This window comes from Sipha flava, unplaced genomic scaffold (assembly GCF_003268045.1).
Source record: "Sipha flava isolate LNK unplaced genomic scaffold, YSA_version1 116_pilon_pilon, whole genome shotgun sequence".
NCBI lineage: Eukaryota > Metazoa > Arthropoda > Insecta > Hemiptera > Aphididae > Sipha > Sipha flava.
This window is the reverse complement of record NW_020271740.1, coordinates 1498949-1510242: the sequence shown is the minus strand read 5'-3', so window position 1 is coordinate 1510242 and position 11294 is coordinate 1498949. Positions and strand designations below refer to the sequence as shown.

The 11294-nt window shown below is 28.7% G+C and overlaps 2 protein-coding genes across 2 annotated transcripts; one reads left to right on the top strand and one right to left on the bottom strand.

Annotated features, from left to right (window-relative positions):
- The first annotated feature begins 1411 nt into the window (after window positions 1-1411).
- On the top strand, window positions 1412-2032 carry LOC112692380. The gene is made up of 2 exons (XM_025567041.1): window positions 1412-1514; window positions 1632-2032. Exons 1-2 carry the CDS (start codon window positions 1412-1414, stop codon window positions 2030-2032), a joined length of 504 nt encoding a protein of 167 aa, XP_025422826.1.
- Window positions 2033-4805: 2773 nt separating this feature from the next.
- LOC112692371 lies at window positions 4806-8698 on the bottom strand. Its single transcript, XM_025567030.1, has 5 exons — window positions 8229-8698; window positions 7650-7685; window positions 5830-5925; window positions 5496-5542; window positions 4806-4960 (listed from the first exon to the last, which is right to left on the bottom strand). The coding sequence occupies exons 2-5, from the start codon at window positions 7652-7654 to the stop codon at window positions 4806-4808; spliced, it is 303 nt and encodes a 100-aa protein (XP_025422815.1). The 5' UTR covers window positions 7655-7685; window positions 8229-8698.
- Between the last annotated feature and the right edge of the window lie 2596 nt (window positions 8699-11294).

Sequence of the window (11294 nt, the reverse complement as noted above, 5' to 3'; positions counted from 1 at the left end):
CCGATAATAATATTGAGTCAATAATTTATATACATTTGTCGTATTAAAATATCACAAATTATTTATAAATGGACACTCATAGACCGACCGTTTGCATTGGTCAGCTCGTAGCGCTCGGTTTATTTTTCGTTAGATTCCATTTCCAAATATTATGACAATAGTAATAAAAGCATTAATAATTGCCATAAATCCATTTTCCAACACCAGTATAGCATAATCTAATTTAAAACAATGTAAAATTAGAAGTTTGCGATTTTATTATTTCGACGTTCGTCCGTAAAAACGGGACGAAAAATGCAGTGTTTAGGCACAAGAAAATCATCAGTGGTTTGTTTTCTGACTACGAGTACCTTATTCAAATGCAAATCAAAAATATTTTAACCCCGAACCAGGATCGCAGGATAACGCATTTATATACCTGTACGGATCTCGGTTACAGGAACAGACGCATCGTGCTGTTGAACTATACACTTGAACACTTGGTTCATAGCAATGCTTCGAGATTAAAGCGTTTTCTTCTTTATTTTTTTTTTTTTTACTATTTAAAACAATTAAACGCATGTTTTTTGGCTATTTTATGCATGTTTTACAATTGTATAATACGACGATGCCAAAAAGCAATAGACATCGAACGCATCACGTGCCTTGAAAAAATAGATATAAAGTCTACGTCTTGAATTATAAAAAATTAAATTCTGTTTGATTTATATTATGACTTTATTTAATTTACTTTGTTTGTATATTTATGATTATTGTTATATTTTATTAAATTATATCATAATTTTTAATCTTAGGCTTCTATATTTTAATGAAAGTTATTAATTTATTGAAATTAGTAAATTCATAAAAAACGATTTTTTTTTTCTTAGATATATCTAAAAACATATAACTTTCAAACCGGTCCGTTGTTAGATACGAGTTAATTATATCTGTAATCTATATGATTTAGTTATAATTCCAACCAATTTTTTTATAGTATTAAAACATAATGTGTACGTAGCAGTACCTGAACCTATTACCAAGCGAAATATTACTGGAAGTTTATTAACATACTCGACAGCAGTAACTTACGTTTTTTAAAAATAATTTTTTTTTTTTAACATATACGAGTACTTTTAATATTGGCTTGATATTTTTGCACACGTTTAAAATTTTGGTTTTTTTTTTAATTATTATTATTATAATTCTCGTTAAATAAATAAATAAATCGTTATAGTTGATTGGTTTGAAATAAAAACTTTGCGACAATATAAACACTTATTATGCCAGCGGTAAGCAACGAACTAAAAACAATACCGTAGGTTCTAATTCAACAAAAAGGTATCTTCAGTATTAAATCACACGCGGCCCAACCACGAGAGTTTTATTTAAATTTTTATTATATTATATTATCGAATATCTTAACGAAGAAATGACAGCGAAGAAAGGAGGAGATTCGGCTGATCTTAACTATGATATGAACTACAATTTGTTCTTGCTGAAGACGTCCTTGCAGAATTTGAAAACGGCCCAGGGTAAGTGTGCATAGTCAATGAGAACACCACCGGTTCGAGACCGGTTTGCTTGGTTGGCTTCGTTTAGTTGTCTATCGGTTTGATTAATTTTTTTTTTTATTTTACCCCATCCCGCAGACAAGCACAACGTGAATCGTTGGGTTCACAAGCTGTTGTCCAGCAATAAGACTGTGGCCGAGATGAAGCTGCGCAACGACTTCATGGCCCAGCTGGTGTTCTCCGTGCAGCAGGGCGAGCTCAATTCGCCGTTTAACCAGTACCCGCCGTCGTCACCTCTCAGCAACCTTACGTACCTGCTGACGGGCTCAGCCCCCAGTTCCACTAAGGACGCAAAAAAGGACGGCGGCGCGTGGGAGTGCGACTTGTCCAGTGAAGACTCAGACAAGCCAATGCTGTACAGACAGTCGCCGGACGGTGGGGCTTTTCTGGCCGCGCAGCCCGTGCCCAAGTGTGGAGCGTTCTGTTACCTGGCCGTGGTCAGCAAGCCCCCGGCAAAAGAAGAGAACCCCAAGCTGTAGAATATGTGAAATATAATACATAATTTTATGATCAACTGTGCGTTTTCTTATCCGTTTTCCGATTCATGCCGTCGAACGGCACGGCATTGCAAATTTTTTTTTCATTATAAAAAAATGATTTATCCGCCCGAAAAAAACTATTTGAACCGAAGTCATGAAAAAAGTTTGAAAAAATAACGATCGTATAGGTTCACTTGTCAGTTGGTATACTTAATGCGACGAGGGTACGTTTTTCTAGTGGGTTGAAAACGAATACTTGTTACGGCCTTGTATTCGCGTTTTCAAGCGATCGGTTTAAAAACCGAATTGCAAATTCAATGGAAACTTCTCGTCCGTGAGGACATTAATATAATTCATATTAATATTTTAATTGGCTAAGTTGAACGTCAATACGACGGTTTTTATAGTGGGGGCCAGTTAGTAGTGAGGCGACGTCTCTTTTAAACTTTGAGAAGGAATAATGCTCAATAAATATATTTTTTAGTTTATGATCGGCGCCGAAGGCCCAAATTGCTAATTTTAATTTTAACACATTCTTGTTTCATTTGGAGAAATATTCGAATTTTTCAAAATTGTAAAAATACAATTTCTCGTTGAGAAAAACTAACTACATAGAATACAGGCAACAAAAGTTGCAACGTGAAAAAAGACGGTTGGACGTTTACTGTCCCAAAAAATCGGGCGACAACAATCAACGTCAGTGTACCTGTTGCGTGCCGTCAGTTCAGCAGTAAAGATTTATATGCGGTACAGGATTATTAAAATGTGTGTTACAAGTGTGTTTTAGTCCGGTTGAAGTGAGCATCTTCACGTCAGTTTGTTTTATGAAATAATTATTTGTACTTAGAATATTTTTTATTGAATTATTTTGGACTTGGAATTATTTACAAATAAAAGTGTTTTTTAACTTGGAATATTTTATATTATTGTTTATATATTATATAAATATTAAATACTGTTTATTATAAAATATTTCAAGTTAAAAAAATACTTTTATTTGTAAATAATTCTAAGTCTAAAATAATTCAATATTTTAGTATTTAATGTTATAATGTATAAGTTATAGAAATCTTATTTTTCTTGAGATTTTAGTAAAGTCATCAAGAACTTTATCTGTAATTAAAACTATTTCATGATGAATATTTAATAATGCTAAACTATTTATTCGATTTTCTCCAGTAGTATTTCTGAGGTATGTTCTAAGTCTTTTTAAGGTAGAAAATGACTTTTCACAGCTTGCTTTAGTTACGAGAAGCATAGCTAGTATTTGTAGAAGTTTATAAGTCGATGGAAAAATTATTTTTTGGAAATAGTTTTCCGTTTTCACAGGACTCCTTAAATAAGTGAGATCCTAAGGTGAGCACCTACTCTGCCTAATGGATAATCCGGCACAGACTATGCTATGTTAGACGGAGACAATGTATACGGTTGTAACGTCATCTTAAATGGATTATTAGCCATTATATATTGAATAACGATGGCCGTGGAGTTGATTAAAATTAAAGATTCAGATAAATACATTTGAGTTTCCGTGATCTACAATTCGTTTTGCTGAAATTTTCGTCCGAATCGACCGAATATACATTCTTATATAATATTATTTTCTAAATAAATAATTAATGCATTCAAATTATTCATGTTTAAATATATTCTCCTAATATTCATACTGTGTATCACTGACGACCAATGGATGCAGTGCCTTATTTACCAGTAAACACTATAAGCTAGTGCTTAGGGCGGCAATTTCTCAAGAGTATCAAATCATTTTTAATGTTACATTTTTATTATATGTAACTAGAACTAAAATAAATGTAACTAATTATAAAATGTTTTATTTTATTATAGTCGATGGGTACTAGCCACTAACTATTTAATTTTAAATATAATTTAACTATTATATATATTTACTACTATGTTTTTTATCATTATATTTTATATCATTTTTATAATTCAGTTTTTCATATGTATGTATCCATTTTTATAACAGCTGTATATTTTTATTTTACATAATTAAAATTTTATGTAATAAAGGAAACAACTATAGTTATATGCTTTAATAACATTTTTTAGACTATAAAAATATTTATATAAAAAGGTGGCAGTTTGTTTAGTGCTTAAAGTGGCACAATGGTTAAATCCGGCACTGAAACTTTAAACTTTTAACATCCGTTAACTTCCCAGATTCTATCATTTATATTATGTACGTTATATTAATTTACATTTTTAATTCCATTAGTATGTTATAATTATTTTTAAGTTCACCCGGTCAACTAGTAATATGATATAAATATAAAAATTAGGTTGTATACATTTTCATTGATTTTATTATTTAATTAATTGTTACAAATTTAAGGTTATTACAAAAATATAAAGTAATATTAAGAACTTTTTATAACATAAGAAAAATCATTCATTAATATAACATTCATCATATATAAATATAAAGTTGACAGAATAGGTACCTTATACAAAGACTAAGTAATTGTTGTATATATCTGTAAGTATTTATGATACAAATATACAAAAATACTATCATCCATTATTATCATGTATATAATTTTGACGTTTTATCAAACATTTATCAACATAGATTATTTAAATATTTTCAAATTTCCATAATTTATCATTACCTGAAAATCAAATTTTCTTGTACATATGCTTTGCAGTATTTCCAAACATTTTAATTTTTAGTTACATTCCTTTACATTATAAAAATAAAAATATTTTAAATTTTATAGCTTAAATGTATAATATTATTATTTTTAGTTTCCATTTATTTTTTTTGTATTTTTGCTGTGTACTGTTTGTAATAATTATTTAGTTTTTCTAATGCTGACTTCAATTTATTTTCTCTTACTGGTCTAGCAGTTGGAACAATAATGTCAGTATATGGTTCCGTGTAAAATCCATCAAAGATAACAAATGGTTCTATATAACATAAAAAATAATCATATTTAGTTATAAAAGTTAAAACATAAATATATTAATAATGGTATTTCAGTTTTTAGGAATTTAAAATTTTTCGATGTAAATAAAAACAATATGTGAAATTAGATTATAAAAAAGAGGTGTTATATAATTTATATATTTTTTAAGCAAAATTCAAATATTATTTTCAAAAATGCTTTTAATTAAATCGACAGAAAATTTTAAAAATAATTGTTGCTAGAAGAACCAATTTTATGAGACCTTCAATTATTTTTTAAGTCCATACTAAATTTATTCCTTAATTACAAATACTTCCACCAAAAATGTGAGATCATTTACAAACTATTATATAAATAAAAAAAAATAAAGTATAATTGTAAAATCAACATCAACATATAACTGAATCTAATCGAAATTTAAAATATTATCATGAACAATGTAAGATTCTAGTGCAAGTATGACTTATTTATGATTCCAACCAAACTTTATATACTATTCTAGTGAGTTGTTCGATTTAAAATGTAGTAATACTTACTGCGTGTTATGCGAACTGCTGTAATGTCTGGATCTGTGATGTTCAATCTGTAATAAATATCGTATAATATAATTCAGTGATGTTTCTTCCACTTGATTGGTTGTAATCAAAAATGTATAATAATATTTAAAAACAATTTACTGTTCAATATGTTTTATTGAACTATTAAATTATACAATAGATATTTGCATAAATAAATATTTATAATTCTAGAATTTTGTTTGAGATTAATCGTTTTAATTTTTGTTAGAATTGTTTTAGATTAATATAGTCACAACTATATTAATCTAAAACAATTTAAACGTCATAATAAATAATTGTCAAATGTTTTTACTCTTTGTAGGTATGGTCGTCGAAAACTTCACTAATGCATGGCTTACTATAGCAATAAACGGCAGAAAAAATGATCCACTTGCAGATGGATAAAAAACTGAAACATTCAAAAAGTATGAATGAATAAAAATACATAAATGCACTAGTATACATTTGAAAAAAAATACCCTAAACCGTTATTAATTTTATTTATTTATTATGAATTTCAACAGCACTGAGGTACAGAGTATCGTATTAGTTATAAATAATTTAATAATTAATAATAATAATAATTATTAATATTATTATTATTATTATTATTATTATTATTAATTAATAATTAATTTAATTTATATAATTATTATATACGCACTATTATTTAGAACAAAATTATTTAAGAAAGTTATTAACTAAGAAAATGATGTAAAAGCACAGAGAAACTAAAATAAATTTGTTGAATTTGAAGTCCCTCACATAGGAGTCAATATTAATAAATTTAAAATATAATATTATTATTTTAATGAGCAATTTTGACTGCATGTTTTGCATATAATAAGACATGTAATACTTGCTATAAAAATCAGTGATAGTTCGATTTATTAGGATCAATCATATATTGTCAATATAATTTGAATATTTATTCCCTAATCAACAAATTAATAAAATTCAAAGATTATATAATATAGCTCTAGGAAAATATATTGAGAAAACGTTCAACTGTAGTATTTACAGCAACAAAAAACCTGTTCTTTTTTACATATATTAAGATTATGTATAAATGTTACCGGTAATATGGATAATTCAGGTATTTCGCAAAATGCCTAGGCATTATGCAAAATGCCAATTTTTTTTTTAGGCAAAGTACAAAACATTTTATTACCTATATGTTATATTATATTAAGATTCTTATATTTATTATACATTGTTACACATATTACAAACAAAATTTAATTTTTATGTATTATTATATTATAACTATTATATAAATATTTTACTTAAACTACTATTTAATTATTATAACATGTTGTAGAAAAGTGAAATTTTGAAGTGCACAAAATGTTATTTTTAAGGCAAATATACTTTTTATTTTGTCACTTGGACTTACAAACACATTTTAAAAGTCTTTGGCCAATTCCTGTGGATTGAATTTTTATCAATTCATTTTACTGTTCATCAAATAAAAAACTAGTATTAGTGGCGAAATTTTTAAAAAATTTTGTAGTTTGTTATAAAAATTTGACCTCATATAAATCGTATGCATAGTTGCAATACCAAAACGAGACACAAAAATTACGATAAAAATTATTAGTACGTTCAATATTGTACCCCTGAATAATTATTATAGTAGTAAAAGAATGTTAATCTTTATTGCGTTAAATCGTGCACGTACATTTATGATAGACGATAATTAAAGCCGTTGGTAATAGACGATGCCCAATTTTGTTTGTTTTCATCATATTGCCTATTCCACGTTTGGCATTATACATAATACCTAAACAAAGCTCGTATTATGTATATTGTCGAATGATTTTTGGCATTTTATATAATGCCTAAGCATTTTTCAAAATACAGGATTATCCATATTGCCGGTAACATATACATTTAGTTACAATTAAATTCATGTTTTTGTAAGTTATAAATAAAAATAATAATTACCGTATAAATTGCAATTAAAAATATATTTTAAATTTATAACCAAAGTTTATTATAAATAAGCAAAAAAAATTAATAAACTCAGGGCAAAAAGTTCAAAAAGCAGATACTCATACATTTATTTTTCAAGAAATACACAAGATTTGCACTATTAATATATTATTATAATTATTTGTATTGATTACTTACTTCATTCTGATGTATTGATATAATTTCAGAGATAACCTATTAAAACAAAAAAAAGAGAAACATCATGTATTAGATTTTATTTACCGTGTATAATACGTTATTAAATGGATTCAAATAACTGTCAATTGGCATTATTTTACAATTAAACATAAAATATTGTGCAGATATTAAATGTTATTACATCCTCACGGTCAAATGTTCACCAGAATATTAAATAACAAATTTATAAGAAATAAATAACCCATAACTTGCGTTTATCCACTTGGAAATATAATTGATTTTATGAGTACGATTGTAAGAGTGGAAAAAAAATATTTTGTCGTAAAAATAACCTAAGAAACTATGTGCTCATACGAGAAGCGAATGTATGAGATACATAATACATATAATATTGTCCGCGGCGAAGAGTACACGACTAGCCATCCAAAACGAACAAAATCGCAGTAACCAATAAGTTACGGTCCGCGAAGTATTCATACCAATGTCCGACCGTGGAGTATTTTTATATGAGTCCGACCAAAGTTTTCCCAAGCGCAACGAACCGACTCCGAAAAACGATTAGCAATAAAATGCACTTACGGAAGAGGTACGGCGATGAACGGGAACAGCTTTTCCTCCGCGGACGATCACAGCCGATGGAAAGTACGTTGAAAAGCAATCTGCCGCAGCGGACGTTTGAATGACGACTCGGTTTGCGCGACGGTTGTAGTCGCCCAGGCGGAAACGAACGACGGACAGACGATGGCGGGGTGTATAAGCGACCGAAACCCGTTTGGTCGCCACCCGGTACCGTGGCAACGTTGCGTCCAGGATGAAACTTCAAGACGCGTCCTTGGGTATTTTTAATTCAAAAACGTTACGAACCTATTGGACGTCGTACTCGGCAATTGCTTTCACGTTGAAGTCCTTGTATCAAAATTAATGCACAGCATTGACTGCCGCGAATTTTTTTTCTTAACGTAAATTGCAAATTTTTCGTTTTCGCGACCTCCCCGGGAATCGGGTATGCTGTCGGCGAGATCGCAAACGCCTCCGGGACGTTAGTCGTAATCGACATTCATTAGCGACTAAAAACATTGCTATTATAAAACTTATCAATTGTACAAATAGTACATCGTTAAAAAAAATATTAAGTCGTATATTACGAGGTATTTTTCGTATTATTCATGTGACGTTGTGGTACTCATATTAAATAATCTGTATATTGTTAACTTTATTGCTCATGCGTTTTAAATAAGGCTGCGTACGTGGTGCTCCGCAATACCGCAACGTTTTCACCTGCGTGTGTAGTAAGTGTAGTTTGTGCGCAAGTCGTCTGTGTACACGATGGCGACCGGTCGTGGAACACCTGCAGGCGACGGATAGCGGAAAACCTTTGTTCTTCGGTGGAGGTAGCTGGGGTGCGACCGTTTCGATGGCTGTTTAGCACGCCATACGTGGAAATAGGTAACGGTTTGATTTTTTTTTTTACGAGTAATACTAAAAAAATAAAAATCTAAAATAGGGCATCGCACTAGAATTAAAAACGTTTTATCGCACACTTCGTCTTTCGAAAACATTGTTATCCTTGAAATACATAATATATAATTTAATACATATTATCAAAGATAGGATTTGTATGCAATAAAAAATCGTAAAATATGCATTTAAATTTTTATCAGATAAACACAAAAAATATTATTACAAAAAAAAATATTTATTTATCGAAATACATCAGTGATTGGCTGTTTATCATAATATAACATAATTGAGAAATAAAATAAAATAAAATAAAATTTATGTTTGACGAAAAAATCAAGTTTTATACTTTAATTAGCAAGTCTAGAATTAAATACGAAATATTTATATTAAATTATAAATATTAATAATGAAATATACTATAAAATATTAAATTTTCGCATTCTTATAATCGAAATATGCAATAATATTAATTTTATTTAATATATGCAATAATATGATTTTATCCAAAATATGCAAAAATATGCAAAATAAAAATACCACCATTTACCTCATCATGAGGTGATTCGTGGACATTAGTGACAAAATCAATAATCAGAAGTCGCAAAAAAAAACATGCTGTTGCATACAAATCCTAGCCCTGCATATTATGTTTGCGTCACAAACGTTACAATGGTCGGAGGGTTTTATTACGTTTATTAGCCCTTCAAAAAAAACTGTTATCCTTGAAATCAAGAGTGAACACAGGACAAGGTTCACCTCCCTCCCATTATCAATATATCAGAAGGCATATTTAGAGTAAATAATATGACAGGAATTTAATAGTTATTTTAAAATTTCCCGTGAGATTTTTTTACAGTCATTCTCCTTTTTGATTTTTCCTCTACCTAAGTACATTTTAAGCGGTACAATGGTCGGAATAATATTTCCCTTTTTTTTTTGCGAGTGCGTTGTTCGCATTACCAGTAAAATATATTTCACCGATGCTTATTTTTTAACATGGCATAAAACATAAACATTAATGAATAATTTATTTTTGACTGTTATAATATAATTATACGAGTATAATAGACTCACAATAAACGTAACGTTCACTTTTAAATAATTTAAAAAAGTTCAAAAATACAAACGGACACGCTGGATACGTTTTAATAACTGAAATGTACACCCGGTGAAGTGTTTAGTTGTTTAGAACGATACTTGAATTTTTCGCGTGGGAAACCAAACGCAGTAATCTTTACGCGTAGCTAGAAGAGGAGATGACTGACTCCAGAAATCATACAGACGAGGATGCTGAGTGACAATATATCATGGGAGTTGATCACTGCATTTATCGAGTTCATGATGCGAACAAAATCAATCAAGAAAAGAAGACTGCAGTAGCACATTTTAATTCGAATATATTAAGTTTCGTAATCAAGCACATCGAATATGTACTGTAAATAATTGGTCCATCGTAATTAAGTATACCGAACACTGTAAATGATGATTACCAAAGGCGAAGTTTTGTATATTTTTACTACTCCTGACTCAACTGATTAACTTAAAATTATTAATTTCCTCAACATTTTATCTTCTAACGTTTACTAAACTTTTTTGCGACTTTCTGGTAAAAAAAAAATGTTTATTGGCAACTCAAAGTATTTGAGTTGTCAATAAACATTTTTTAAATAATTATTATTTATCCATTTATTTTATTCTATAAATAATCTGGTAAGAGTTTCTATATTTATATTTATTTATATATTGTTTACGCTGAACTCTATATTGGATGTATTATATTTTGGTTTGGCGGGTAATATATTTGTGGTGGACAAATGATAAATAATGAGTATTATAATATTTTTGTAAGTTGGATAGTTCAATAATTATTACATTTGTTAATCGAATAATATTTGTCGGTTTAATCTAATATAATAATACTCTAGGCCAGTAATTTCTGAACTTTTTTGGTTCATGCATCCCCAAAATAAAAAATATTTAATCGCATTTCAATAAAAAAAATTTTTGTAAATTTAAAAATAAATATTTTATAATGTAATATACAATATAAATATTTGCCTTGGGCCCTCTATAGAACTTAGCATTTCTTTACTTCTACATATAAACTATTTTTATATTCATTTACGAGTATTAACAATTTATTTATTTTTATTTTTTTAATATTGAATAATATTCGTTAGTCGG